This window comes from Elephantulus edwardii, unplaced genomic scaffold, assembly GCF_000299155.1.
Source record: "Elephantulus edwardii isolate Elephantulus edwardi_28Jun2011 unplaced genomic scaffold, EleEdw1.0 scaffold00114, whole genome shotgun sequence".
Classification (NCBI taxonomy): Eukaryota; Metazoa; Chordata; class Mammalia; order Macroscelidea; family Macroscelididae; genus Elephantulus; species Elephantulus edwardii.
In genome coordinates, this window is record NW_006399864.1 from 3,489,643 (window position 1) to 3,505,087 (window position 15,445).

General features: G+C 37.9%; 1 protein-coding gene across 1 annotated transcript; it reads left to right on the top strand.

The window, feature by feature from the left end:
* Nucleotides 1–39: 39 nt before the first annotated feature.
* ENY2 (enhancer of yellow 2 homolog (Drosophila)) lies at nt 40–11,781 on the top strand. The gene is made up of 5 exons (XM_006892333.1): nt 40–186; nt 1,823–1,899; nt 7,893–7,963; nt 9,160–9,234; nt 11,506–11,781. The coding sequence occupies exons 1-5, from the start codon at nt 181–183 to the stop codon at nt 11,580–11,582; spliced, it is 306 nt and encodes a 101-aa protein (XP_006892395.1). The 5' UTR covers nt 40–180; the 3' UTR covers nt 11,583–11,781.
* Nucleotides 11,782–15,445: the final 3,664 nt, after the last annotated feature.

The following is a 15,445-nucleotide window of genomic DNA, read 5'->3' on the forward strand; positions in this document are numbered from 1 at the left end:
TTCACATTATAGGCAGGGAGGCCAGGTCCCGCCCCGGAAATGCGTGTTCTAGCGCTCTATGTGCTTCGGTGCCCGAGCTACTGAGGGTCTAAGTCTGGGCAGCCGAAGAGTGTGGTAGGTAACCGTCGTCAGCGCAAGGGTCATTTCGTCGCTGGGAAGGGACGGCCCTCGCCCGCGGTGATGGTGGTGAGCTATGCCCGTGGTCCTCGGGGCCGGGACCCGGGCCCGGCCCAGGCTCCTTTTGATGTGCTGTCTTGCGTTAGCGTCCCCGACCCGCGCTCGCGGGCCTGTAGGGCTCTCCGACAGGGCGTGCTCCCGGAGCTGGCCTCGAGCCAGTCCTCGCTTTGTTTCCTGGCTCCTCCCCTCCCGCTCTCCCGCTGTCTCCGCCCTGTCTCTATTTCCCCCTCGAGAACGTCTCTGCTGGGAGGGATCGGGGCAGTCCCCTAGTGCCCGCCTTTTACTCGTGAGAAAACTGAGGCCTTGAAAGCTTTAAGTGACTTGTCCAAGGTCACTTTCCGTAATTGAGGGGCTGAGACTGAAATCCAGCCCAACATTCCAGCCGGGCGCTGACTCCGCCGTGGTGTTTTCAAAGCTGTAGCTGCTTCTAAGCACTCAGTGTTTCCTGCTGCTTTCTTAAACCGCATTTCTCCATCCTGAAAAAAGTAGCGTAATTATTCAACTCGGAAAACTCCTTGCCAGTCTGAGTTTTCACCTAGGTGAATTGGAAGACAAAAATACAAGTTCAAGTAGGAACCCTTAGTTTACTCTGAGTTTTATTTTGTGTACATTTTTTTAATGCTTTTTCTTTTGTCCAGTTATCTGATCACCTTTTTGTACATCGTTTTGGTTTTGATCGTCTGCTTTAATTTGGCTTCCTTTTTTTCAATTGGAAATGGAGCATTTTCCAAATTAAACGTTAGTTTGGCTCGGTTTTCCCCCTACCCCAACAAGTTTTCATTCATAGAGAGTTTATGTATCAGCTACAACTAATTTAGCAGTTAAATTTCAATCTGGATACAATCTGCTACTGTTGTTAGCAAGTGCTGTCAGTGTACAACTACAGTTCTGAAACCTGCTCTATCCTGAGCCAATTTCATAGTCTCCGGCCACACCTACCCTCATTACCCGGGTCTCTGAATCAGTCGGTCTTACCCAGGGTCTTCCTCCCTGGCTCTGTCCCTCCACCCACCCGAGCATGATGTTCCTCTCTAAGGACTGGTCCCTCTTGGCAACATGCCCAAAAAGAGGTGATCTGAAGATTTCATTTTTTTCAATCACTAGTTTACCTTTTATTGATTTTTTTCTTTAAATTTTATGGTTCCCCTAAAATTCATAATTAAGATACATATGGTTAGCAATTCATTGTAAAGGGCAGTTAAAATGTTTGGGGATTTCTGGGATCCAAGTGCCTGAATTTAAGTCCTATCTTAACCACTTCCTGTGCCTCAGTTTCCTCACCTGTAAAATACAAGTTATTATTAATATTTATGTAACATTGTTCTGGGAATTAAGTGAGTTTATTAAAAAAAAAAAAACTAACTCAAACACCTCAGAGTACCTACTTTACCCCTCTATGGAATGTAGGTATCTAACGTTATTATCTAGACTCATAAATACAGAGGGAGAAAAATGTTAAGCAAGCTAGTTCATTAGTATAATCTCTTGGGATATAGTAAATAATATTAATAATACTATTGTTAACACATAGTTGTAAAAATTTAGCACCCCTTTAGTTGGTAGACAGAATGTTAATTTTGTCAGGATGCTTGCATAGGGGATGTAGAAGAAAACAGTATTTTATATCTGAAATGTTGATATTCAGGTTAGCAAGATGAACAAAGATGCGCAGATGAGAGCAGCAATTAACCAAAAATTGATAGAAACTGGAGAAAGAGAACGGTAAGTATTAGATTATGTTAATAAATAACATTTTACCAGCTTTAAGCTAGGAGGTGGTGGTGGTGGTGGTGGAGGTGGTGATGGTGGTGGAGGAGGTGGTGGTGGTGGTGGTGATGTGCCATCAAGCTGACTATAATTCATAGTGACCCTCTGAGCAACAGCTCTGAACCTCACCCTATCTGAGTCAACTCCACCATCTCTGGCATGTCTGACTCCATTTACCACTGTCACTGTGTCAAGCTATCTCATCCAGGGTCGTCGTCTTTTGTGCTGACCTTCTAACCTTCCAAGCATGATGTCCCTCTCCAAGGATTCACCCTTTCTTACTATATGCCCAAAGGATGAGAGGCAGAGTTTCCAAATCTTTGCCTCCAAGGAGGCAACAACAACAAATATCTCTAAGCTATAGTAATACAATTTAAATATCAAGAAAAAAACTCATGTTACTGCAGAGAAAAGAACAATTGGGATTACCATACTCTTCAGCTCCTCACATGTATGAAAGGACATTTAGGTCTATCCAGTATTGCAAAACTTGACAGTGAGTGAGTTGTGTTGACAGTTAAGCTAGAAATTACTCTCCCTTAAAGAATATATAGCTAATAGAGAAGAAAAGTAGGTATCGAATAGCAACAACTTAAGACAGAATGTTTGCAGAAGCTAATCTTAAATCCCTGAAACATCCTTTTATCTGGTTCTGCTACCTCCACCTCATCTTTCATATCCTACTGTAGATCCCACCTCTTCCAGGAATCTGCTCCATATTTGTCCCCTCACAATATTTGGTCTCATTGTTTTGTTGTTGTTGTTAAGTGCCATCGAGTCGCTTGTGACTCATAGTGACCCTATGTACAACAGCCCTAAACTCCGCTCTGTCCTGTGCCAATCGCACTGTCTCTGACACTCCCATCCCGATTATCCCAGTCACTGAATCAATCCACCTCATAGAGGGCCTTCCCCTCCTGCGCCGTCCCTCCACCCTCCCAAGCATGATGTCCTTCTCCAAGGACCAGTCTCTTCTCACAACATGTCCAAAGTATGTTAGACGGAGCCTCAGAATCCTTGCCTCCAAGGAGCCACCTGGTTTAACCCTTACCAGGATGAATGTGTTTGTTTTCCTAGCAGTCCATGGTATTCTCGATACTCTTCTCCAGCACCACAGCTCAAAGGCATCAATTCTCCTTCTATCTTCCTTGGTCATTGTCCAACTCTCTGATGCATAACAAGTGATTGCGAAGACCATGGACTGTATCAAACGCACCTTAGTCTCCAGATAGACACCATTGCTCTTCAGTACTTTGTAACAGCAGACTTTCTCATGGCAAAAGTGTGTGTGTGTGTGTGTGTGTGTGTGTGTGTGTGTGGTCACATTGTATCTCCCTGTTTTGCTAATTTGTGTCCCCCAGTAGAATGTATTGCCAAGAATTAGAAACACAGTTGTATATCCAGCATTTATAGGTAAACCAGGCACATTATTGACCAAGTGATATTTGAAAACTGAATAATTTAGAAATACAAAGGAGAGACTAAGGAATCAAGAAGGGTTTCCTGAAAGCAGGGCGATAAAGTGCATAGTAAAAATATACAGAAGGGACAAAAGAGATCCCTCATTTCTTTGGAGGATTTCAGATGATGAGGCATGGACTCATGGTGTTGTAAAAGAATTCCTCTGGGATAGAAGTTTTGACGCTTCTATGGGCCAGTAAATAGAAGATGACATTTTAGGCAGGTGGAGCAGAATGTTGCACAACCAGTGGTTAGGTAACAACATGATCATGTTCTAGGAGACTGCTGATAATAAGAAAAAGTGAGAGAACCTTGTAGCTAAAACAGTGGGTGGGAGTCAGATTCTTTTTGTACCACAGGAAGGAATATGAATTTTGTATGTCTCAGAATTCTCTCATTGAAAGTGACAGAAACTGGTTTAACCTATGAAAGTGTTTCTCCTTATATAACTGAAACAGTGAAAATGTTTATCCTTATATAACTGAAAATGTCCAGGGCTCTAAAAGACTTTTGGTGCCACTGTATCCCAGCACTCACAAATTGTGACCTCAAGATGATGTTTCTTTTCCTCTATGCTAACATTATTGTCAAGCAAGTTCTACCCACAGAATGGCAGACTTGGCCAACAACAATTCAAAATTTACCTCATACAGTCTCAACAAAGGGATCTGGTGGCCTAGTGGTAAGAAATTCCACTGTCCTAAGGCCCCCATGGAGTTTGAATCTACCAGCTGCTCCATGGGAGAAGGATTGGCAGTATCTTCCTGTGCAATGTACAGCCTTTGAAAGCCTGCTGGAAGGTCAGCTGTGGGTCATTTCTGACTTGTTGGTACACAACAGCAGCATCTCTACAAGCACTAGGCTGACTGCCATCACTTCATGTAATAGGAGAGCTGTGGTCAACTTTGTGGGATTTCACATTTCCATACCTAGAAACGTACCTAGATTACACTGAGTGGTGGCATTTCTTTCCCTCTCAAAGAAAGACTAGGAAAATAAAGTGGGTGGTGAGGTTTTCAGAAATATTTGTTGTTATTTTTATCCTTGAATGGTGGGAGGCTTTAAAAGATCTTGAGAAAGGGAATGGCTTGATCATATTTACAGTCTTATTCTGGCAGTGCGTAGAATAGATTTGCAGGGGTCAAGATAAATGAAAGGAAAATAAGGTAAAAGATTGTTGCTATTGTCTAGTTAGAACCAACTTACCACTGACCCTTCAGTGGGTTTTCAGAGGCCGTAATCACATAAGAGGATATTGCCCATCTTTTTCCCTCAAAGCTAAAAGACTATTAGGTTAAAAATACATGAAAATAGAAAAACTAAAAAGGAAAAAAATAATTTACAGCCCTCCATAAGAGGAATGAGAAGAAGGCACCTAGAACAATGCCTTGAGTAACTGAGAGGATCCCACTACCTTGAAATTGATTCTTAACTTCTGGGAACCTTACAGGACAAAAATAGAACTGCCCCATATGATATAGGGCTTCTAGAGCTGTAGGTCTTTACAGAAGCAAACTGCCATATTCTTCCAAGGAGTGCATTGAAACTGCTGACTTTTTATTGGCAGTTAAGTTCTAGCTCAAGATAACCCTGAGTACAACAACAAAATACTGCTGCTTCCATTGTCCTCCACCCAAACACTGTTGGCCGAGCCTATTCCAACTACTAGCAGCAGTCCATCCTACTGAGGGTCTTAGGACTAATAATAGAATAAATATTGTTTTTATCCATGCAGCTCAGACTTGTAATTATTAGTTATATGTCATGTGGTTTTGAGGTGCTCAGGACATAGTAGACAGCAAAGTTAACTCTGTTTTAATAGAGCTATTCTGGTGGAAGAAAACAGACTAAATAAATGTACCATGCCGTGTGTGTCTGATTCAGGCCATAGGCTTTCCAATCACTTGGTATGCATCTGAGAGCTGGACAACCAATAGGATGACAGAAGAAGAATTGACGCCTTTGAGCTGTAGAAGAGCACTGAACATCCCATGGATGGCCAAGCGAACAGATAGGTCTTAAAGAGGGTGCAGGCAGAGTGCTCTTTGGAGGCAGAAATGATGAGGCTTCACCTTGCATACTTTGGGAATCTTGCTAGGAGGAAGAAGAGGGATTTGAAGAAGGATTTGATGTGCTGGGAAGAGTGGAGGGTAGGTGAAGGAGAGGAAGACCAGGTGGATTGACACGGTGACTGCTGCAATGGGCTCTCGTGTGTCAGGAGGTGTAAGGATGGCGCAGGATAGAACAGGGTTCAGATCTAAGATGTTCATAGGGTCACTATGAGTTGGACTCAACTCGACGGCACCCAACAACATACCGTGATAGAAGGACATCTGGTGGACATGTTTTCTGTATTGGGCTGCTAGCCAAATTTCAGCAGTTACAGTTCACCAGAAATTATTTGGGAGAAAGATGAGCACTTTCCTCCCATAAAAATTTACAATTTTATTGAAACCAATTAGGGGATCTGTGAGTCAGAATAGGGAGCTGTGATGACCTAGTGGTAAGATGTTGCGCTTCAATCCCCCAAAAATGTGATTTGAAACAACCAGGTAGCTACTTTGCAAGAGGAAGAAGAGTAATCTCTCGTGTGATTTACTGCCTCCAAAAATGTGCTGGACGCTCAGCTATGAATCAGTTTGCACCTTGATAGCACAACGACAAGAGTCAGTATAGACAACAGTGATGGTGTATCAGGTATTAAGGAGACCTGGTGATGTATGAGCACATCAGGTGTCAAATCAAAAGGTCGGCAGTTCAGACCTGCCGGTGGCTCCATAATGGGCAGTCTCCTCTAGTAAAGATTTATCTTAAAAACCTGATGGCGCGTTGCTGTTAGTCGGAATCATTGGCAGCAGTTACACCAGGTGGGAGGTGAGTGCAAGAACAAACATTAAGTAGAGAGGAGTAGAGTTGCATTGTGGATAAGGAAGCCTTTACCGATAAGAAAACGGGGAATGCAAGATTAATAGGACCTCTTAAAAGTTAGGCCCTATTTGACATTTTTAAGGAATATGTAAGACTAGGGGTGAGAGAGAGAGCAACCTCAGAGCCATAGCTGGTGGAGCAGCGGATCCTGTAGGGTGTTTGAGGTCATAGTCAAGACTTGACATTTTAATCTGAGTAAATTGGAAGATCAGTAGAGCTTTAAAGCCATGGGGAAGTAGTTCCTTGTACAGTGATTAACAGGAAGGTGAGGAGGCTTTGAGGACAGTCCAGACAAGTGAAGATGGTATGAACTAGGGAAATAATAGTAAATGTGAGGAATACTTATATTGTAGTATGTATTTTAAAACTAGAGCCAGTAGGACTTGTTGTTGGATTGAATATGTTGTGTACCGTTTAGTCAGAACGAGACTTTAGTTGACCCTCCAGCCTGTTTTCAGACAGTAAATCATATGAGAGGAGATTGCCCAGCTTTCTCCCACAGAGCAGCTGGTAGATCTGAAATATGCATCTTTGGGTTGGTAGGTCAATTCCATACTACAAGCCATCAGAGCTCCTTGTTGAATATATGATATTAATGAAAGAGATTATGATGCTTCTCTAACCTCAGAAACCAGAAAAGTGGAGTTTCCATTTTGAGATCAAAACAGCCTACGGTCAAAGAGAATCAGTGATTAAGTTTTTTCCTACTAAGATTTAAAGTTCAAGAAGCAAATACCATGTAATGGATATCTAAGAATATTGAAATAAGAACACCTTTGTAGGGAAAGAAAATGAAATTGATTTCGGATGTGACATGTTTAAGAACTGTAGTGCCTTCAGATTTAGAATTCATAAGGATGAGGATGAGAAGAAAAAACAAGTATTGACAAAAAAATACTTTATTTGACTGCACCCATCATGCCATTAGTTATTAAGCCACTGTTTGCCACTAAGAAAAATAGAAAAGTTGAATTACGTTAAGTATGTGAACTACTGCACTGTGAAAATATGGGAAGGGAGGGCACAGTCTTAAAATCCACAAAATATTGGCATCAGGAGGGCAATGTCTGAGGTGAGAGAGAAAGATAAGAAGGAAGTAAAAAGATTTCAGAGGTTCCACTCTTCCTGGATCCACTAATTCCCTCGACATGCTACAGAATACGCGTGGACCTCAAACATAGGGTCCTATTGAAGCCTGTAAATTATTTTTCGTTAAGCCAAACTATCATATGTTATGACAGAAATTAAACATAATATCTGTTCTGAAAAGAAAAAAATACACATGGAAACTTTTGTTGCTGAAGGGAAGGACCAAAGAGCATTCTTGAGAATTTTTACACCATCCATTTAATTTAATTTTACTGATGATGAAAATGAGGCCTAGAGATTAAATGATTTGCATAGACAAAAACAACACAATTTTGTGCTAGAAACATTTTAAAGTTTATGAGTGGTATGTGCAGGATTTTTAGTTGAACTGTAGAAAACATTTGCTTTTGCATCCGTATCTAAAAGTTACATTATTGTAGAATAATTTGAAACTTTAATTTTTTTGACAGACTCAAAGAACTGCTGAGAGCCAAACTAATTGAATGTGGCTGGAAGGACCAGTTGAAAGCACACTGTAAAGGTAATCTGTTTCATTTAGAAGTAAACAAATTCCATTGCGTTAAAGTGGGCTGGTTTGTAGTTCACTATGAAAAAAATAAAAATATTTAAGTCTACTGATTACGTATAAGCATAAATTTAAACAAATAGCAAATTGAATTTTCTATTGCTTACCTTTTCTCTGCAATATACGCATACATATATTTTTTTTTCTGTTAGTTGAGTATTTGCTTTGTATATTTCTTGAAGTAAATGCTCCCAAGAATTTTTAATGGTTTTCTACCTCAAAATAGAGAATCCCATATTTTTTCAAGCTGAAGCAATAGGACTTTTTTAACATGTCTTAGTAACAAACTGTGCACTTTGTGGTTGGCAAGCTATTACAGACTTTATATCCTATAGGTTATTTTGAAAAGTATCTAAAAGCTCTGGAAAGGTAGCATTTATTTTTCACATTTAGAATAGAAGTTTGTTAAATTGCTTGATACTGATTGTGAAAAGATTTGATAGGTTATACATGTCTCTAAGTTGAGTCTCCTTTTCTCCTTAGATTTTGGCATAATAGAATTCTGGAGCTCTAAAATTGACTCCCAGTAAATTGTAATAATTTCTACAATTAATAATGATAGAGATAACTTGTAACGTTGACCGTAAGAAGTCAGTCTGGTAAATTGGTAAAAGAGATGTTATTTTTCTTTAAACCTCAACTTCCTCACTTTTTTCCCTGTAAACTTGAAAAGTGCATAGTTCATTAGATTATTTTGAAGGTTAGATTATGAAAAGCACTTAGCATGTAATAATAAATGTTAATTTCTTTTCTTCTAGTATTTTAGCCCAACCTAGAGAAAATAACAGGATTATTATGGGTTTTTTTTATGATCATGAAATTATGTTAGACTCACTAGCTTTTTGTCCTTTAATACATTTAAGACCCAGTAAGATTATGGTACAATAAAATCTGCCCTATTATAAATATTGCCAAATGTAAATCTAAAACATTATAGTTCAAAATACCTATTTTGATCTGGGAAGTATGAAATCTGTCTGTAAGAATGAGTGAAATAATCTGCATTAGACAAGAACAGAAAGCAGCCTCTTTTTTTTATTTTAAGGACCAGTGTATGCTCTAAAAACATGATCTTAACCCATCCTCTATGAAAATCTTTCTTACAGATAATGATTTTAAATGATATGATTTGTTTTTTGCTTTTGCATAAGAGGTAATTAAAGAAAAAGGACTAGAACACGTTACTGTTGATGACTTGGTGGCTGAAATCACTCCAAAAGGCAGAGGTATGTAATATAAATTGTGTTAAAGGAAACATGGCTAAAGTTGTAATTTTTCATTGTTCAGGTTTTCTGTCTTTATGTAAGGAAAAACACCTTTTCCAAAAGATTTTGGTTTCTCTAAGCATGATCTAAAGTAATAAATGAGGAGTTTAATATATTTCTGTAATATGGAAACAGTATACAGATTGGTAACTGGTTAGGATGGGTAATATTTAAATATGAGATGTTGTAGAAGCAAATATTATATGAAGATAGGATTTATTAGTAAGTACAGCCTGGCTCAAATGACTTAAATAAGTAATAGTGCAACTTTTTGCTTGAAGTTTGGAGCCTTTTCTGTGCTTTCCCTTTCCTAACTAAAGAAAAGCCAAGTTCTCTTTGAAATGTTTAGTGCTTGTGGAACAGAAATACCACAGGAGATTGTTTAAAGACTTTACTTTACAATCTAGGAGGCTAGAAGTTTGCATTTGTAATGCTGGCTCTAGGGGGAAACTATTCTGTCAACTCTAGGGGAAGATCCTTGTCTTTTTTTGGCTCTTTTCCTTGGTTTTGTTTTACACTTTATGCATCAGATGTAATTGGTCATCTTGTGGGATGACCTCTCTTTCCTGCTATTTCTACTTGATTAATCTACTCTTTTATATCTCAAAAGAAGATTGACTTAAACTACACACTATGTTTGGGATTATAACCATTTAAATGTTAGGATTTATAGCACATATTTTAGGAACACATAGTTCAAACCCTGGCTCTCAGCACGGGCAGATGTAAGAGATGTAAAAGTAAGTAGATTCCTTTCCGTCCTTTGTGTTCTTAGTCCTTTTTTATTGTCTAGAATAAATGTACTGATGTTTTTCATTAACAAGAGTAAAATATACTTTTTATAAAAAGTGGCTAGTTCTGTGAATTTTAACATGAAGGTCACCAAAGAAAGAGAAAGACCCTCAACAGAATGGATTGGCATAAGGACTACAAAAATGGGTTCAAGTATATAAGAGATGAAGAGGAAGGCACAGAATAGGGCAAGGTTCCACTCCGTTGTTCATAGTGTCACTATGACTCATAGTCAACTTGCTAACACTTGACAACAGCAACGGGGCCAAAGAGGTTCACATAGTCACCACTGCAGGGATGGTACAGAGGAGCTTCATCACTTACAAAGGAACATTCCTTCAAGCAAATGGGTTTTAAATCACCTTTCCCTTAACTCCAAGGAAGTTAATTCCATCATCCTGGTGTTGGTAATATATGGATTCATAACATACCCAGAGGACTTAACAGTCATGAAGAATTTCTTTTGAGGCAGGCTTAAACTTGACAATTATAAAAGAAAGTATCCTCCTTCATTGATTTGTATGCTTAATGTTGTTCTTTATAGAAATGTTGAAAATGTCTCATTTTCCCTGAATTTAAAAGCAGATGTAATATTTTATTAGTAGCCAGAAAAGTGACACAATAGTACAGATGTGGTAATTAGCATATACTGTTAATTAAAATTCAGTTAATGCCAAGAATTTGGTATATTTTTAAAAAAAAATTTAGTATGACTGAATACTATCACATGGCTCAAATTTCAAAAAGTAAAAATATAACAATTTTCACTACTGTTAACAATTTATTGTGCAAATTTGACAGTCATAGGGTATGTGCATTTATTATTCCAAGAAAATGCTGCCAAATTACTCTTAAGAAAAAATTGTCAATTTACACTCCCACAAGTTAATAGGAGAGAGTACCTGTTTTCCTCTCAGGCTTGCCAGTTGTGTCAAAAACCCTTTAGAATTTAGCCAAGGGATTGGGAAAATATGCCATCCCAGTGTAATTTTCATTTCTCTTGTTAAGTTGAGCATTTTTAATCCTCTTTTCTGTGGCTAGTCTTCATCCTTGTTGCTCAGTTTTCTGTTGGCCTACTGGTCTAGTCTGTTTGAATAAACTGTGTAGTAAGGAGGTGAGATTTTTCTGTAAGAGCTTTCCTCAGGATTTATCGTTTCACTTTATCATGATGTTTGACCATGGTTGGAATGTTGGGGTTTTGTACAGTATTGGTGTAATGAAAGTTTCCATGTTTTCTTCCCTTCAAAGTGAAGTGTGTGTAGGTATTGAATATTCATTAAAATAACAGATAAACATTTTTAGTTATCTTTGCCTGTTTTTATTGACATATGAGAGTTAATCTGTGAAATTCTTTCATCCATAGTCCTGAATAAAATTGCACATCCCAAATTGAGACGTGTACATTGGAGTCTTCTTACTCTTTTTATTTTTATATTTCAGCCCTGGTACCTGACAGTGTAAAGAAGGAACTCCTACAAAGAATAAGAACATTCCTTGCTCAGCATGCCAGCCTTTAAGATTGCATTAGATCGTGTTGTTCTGTGGTTTTATTTCTGAAAGTGAAACTTGCCATAAATTAGAAATCAGTTTCCCAAAATAAAATCCTTTTTTGTATGATGGTATACAGTTTTCAGTAATGATGTATACATTGTATTGATTTTTTCCCTAAATGTGTTATTTTAATAAATATCTCATGAATAATTTTGAAGTTGCTTGAATTTTAGAATAAATAAGATTTTGTCTTTATTACTAATTCAGATTTATTGCCAGAAAAGTCAACAATGAAGGTTAAGTGTATGTTTAGTATATGTAAGTCTCTGTTAATAACTGACTGAGAACACAAAGAAATAAGCCAGCCTTTCCTGATTGTTTGGATAATTTCTTTCTCTTTTGAATTCCCTTGATACTTTGTAAATTTTTAATGCCCCATCTTGTACTGTAGTCATTTGTCTTACTTATTTTATTGCATACTCTGAGGATTAGGACTGGGTCTGACTCATCTCTATGTGCCTTCCATTATGCCTCAAAGAATTTGCCATCTAGTGGAAGAGTGACGTTTGCACATTGGCTCCACACCAAGCTCCTCACAAATTCTACTCTGAAATGAACTTTGAAAGCAGAATCACTCAGTCGCATCCCCAAATACTATTGTCAAGAAAGAACTTGATGGGGAATAATCTCCATGCATTAGTATTACTCTGACATCAAGATTGTCAAATCCAGTGGACTCCTATCTATCCTATGTGACCTCTACTGGAAAATGAAAATGTTACCGTCTTGACACTTGGAACTTTCTTACAATTCTTCGCATTGTTTCTTGCTACTGCTAGAAGTTCCTTCTATGTCTTGTGGAATACCTTCTCTGTGTGAGACTTACTGGTATTTCTGAGGCTCCTTCTCGGGCCTTCCACCTGACTAACTGGATGTGCTTTTCCTGGATAAATCCCAGGAGACTTGCGTCAAGCCATGACTTCAAATACCAGCAGGTCAATAAAAGCTAAACTGTATTTCCAGACCCAAATACCCAACTGCTGTCAATCTGCTTCCTTGGATGTTACTGTGAGCACTTCAAACTGAATATCACTGACATAATGGTTTCTGCCCTCTGTTTTATTTCTTACCTCTGAATCGTAACTCTTAGGCTCACCTTAGATTACCTGAAGAATTTCTTACAGTGTTGGTTCTGAAGGTAAGTGACATGACCCAATAGTCTGCATTTCTGATAAGCTATTGATAACTGTGGGTTAAGGATCACTTTGAATTTAGCCAGGCAATAAATTACCCACTACTTGCCTTAGTTAAAGATCAGATTGTTGCAGTGTTTCTAATCTATATACTTGTTCCACCCTTTTACCTCATAGTTCCCATACTATTACATAAATGACATTAGTAACGTGTACTGGTCATTTTACAATTGTTTTTCATATAACGTACATGCATATAAAACTAACATGGTAGTGGGGGGTTATATTAAAACCCAATACAATGTGTGTCAACATGCATAAAAATTCTATGTTCTGTTGAAATCGAATTCACAAAATGAAAGTAAAATCTCACATTTTTCTAGTTAAAGGATCCCAGTGTATATTTTTATCCTTAAATACCTTTGAAAACGTGAGAATCATTTGTCTGATTCTTGAATATGCCTTCAAAATTCAGCTCCAGTTACTAAAACATTCTAACACTTTTCTGATCTAAATTCCTTTGTGTTACAGTAAGAAATGCCGGTCCCTAATTTCTCTTCAATACAGTGGCTTTCAGGCTACATGCAGAGAAATTAGGAAATTACTTTTTTACTGTCTTCCTAATTGTCCATCTAAGGTAGTTTTCTCTGGAAGTGTTTTTCATGTGTGTATGTGTGTGAGAGAGAGAAAGAGATTCAGTGAGTATATGCCTATGGAGGAGGTAATAAGGACATAAGTGCTAGAGAGGATTTTTATATTTGTGCTGAATTTGCTTTTTAGGTAGCATATATACCCTGGGAATGGTTGTCTGTTACATTTTAAACTTGAGACAGAATCATCACAAAACCTACGTATTACTTCACCTAGTACACTGGTCAGCCAGTGATAGAATTCTCTTATCAAAAAGGATGTGATTTTACATGGTAGCAAACTAGAAACGTGTCATCCTTATTTCATAGGACTTCATATGCAGAAAGCCAAATGTGGTTCTTTTGATGACAGTTTAATACCTTACAAAAATTAAATCATGTACTTAATATTTTAAACAAAATGCAGCAAAAATAGATTGAAAATAATAGATTTTTAAAAGAGTTCTAAGTATTCATAGCACTTCCCCTGTTGCCTTTAGTTCTGTGACATCCTGGGAGTGGCTTGGAGGTTGCATATAAAACAAATAGATCAAATTTGTTAGTATAATGGCTCATCTTTTATATGCACTAGGAACGCAAACAGTCTGTACCGCATTATACTCATCTTGGAAATTCATTAGATCACTGTTACATGGCTGCACTGGGTGAGTGAAATACTAATTAGGATGACAGTAAGCAGCTTTTGTGTAGGATTAAAGAAGATCGAACTAAATCATTTATGTAATCACTTTGCAAGTGTCATCTGGTTGAGCAATGCCAAGCCAGAGCCTCAGTGGTGATGATTGGTAATTGGATCTGGAACTTTTCATAACTTGAAAGCCTCTGTCCAACTCAAGAGAATTGTTGACAGCTGCTTAATAGCTAGTGTTGAAAAGGTGTGTGTGTGTGTGTGTGTGTGTGTGTGTGTAAATCTTGGTGATGGTTCTCCTGTTACTCAGTGACTTTATAAAACTCGTATTTGCCATTAGAAACCATGCAAAAGTCATTGGATGGATCCACCACGAAAACTAAAGAAGCAATCAGACAATTAAGCTTCTAGTCTCATCTGTGATAGTGAATTACCAGGTAAGAGTCTTCTGCCTCAGTTTCCTAATTTGCATAGTAGAATTGACACTGTTGAGCCAGCAGAAATTAGAATTAACTAAAAAATAGGGTCATCAATAACAATATAAACTATATACATAGATTCATGTCACTCCTGAAAAGAGCGATCATTTTAAAAGTAAATCATAAAAAGTATTTTTTAAAAAAGTATTTGCGCTGTATATACAGATATATTAAACTATGGAAAATGGCTGCCTTTCAGAGGTTTCTAATAGAGATGATCTACAAAAATAAAGACATGATTTGAGTAGAATTAATATCACTAGAACAATGTTTAGCAGAGTCCTAGAGTTATTTGTGGATTTTTTTTATCTCATTCTATTTTTTTTACATTCATCTTTTGATTCTCAGTGCCTAGCAAAATACCTGATAAAATCTTTTAAAAAAAAAAATTAAGGGTAAAAATTTGGAATGTGCCTATTTGTCATTATTGTTATGTGCTATGAAGTTGAAATTCACTTATAATTGACCAAAAGGTTTTCAGAGGCTGTAAATTGCATAGGTGGTTCATCTTTATCCCACTGAGCAGCTAGTGGATTTGAACCAAGTGCCTTTGGGTTGGAAGCACAGTTCATTACCACAAAGACACATAGTTCAAATTCACCAGAAAGATGGGCAGTCTCCTCTTATGTGCCTTACTGCCTCTGAAAACCCACTAGAAGTTCAGCCCTGGGTCATTTCCAGCTCACAGCTCATGATACTTAACAACTCATGGTGCTTAACAAAGTCACTAGAACTCCCTGCTTCATTGGTTTTCAGAATTTTTTTTAAGGTTTTCTGGCTATTCACCACCAGGGTGCACTTGAAGCCTGGGTTTTCATCCAGTGGAGCCCTCTGTCACAGATTGTACAGCACTCTATAGGCAATAATCTAGGCCAGCCACCCTTTTCAAAATTAAACTGTTACTGAATTAAAGCATAATTTTTTTAAAAATTAATTCAA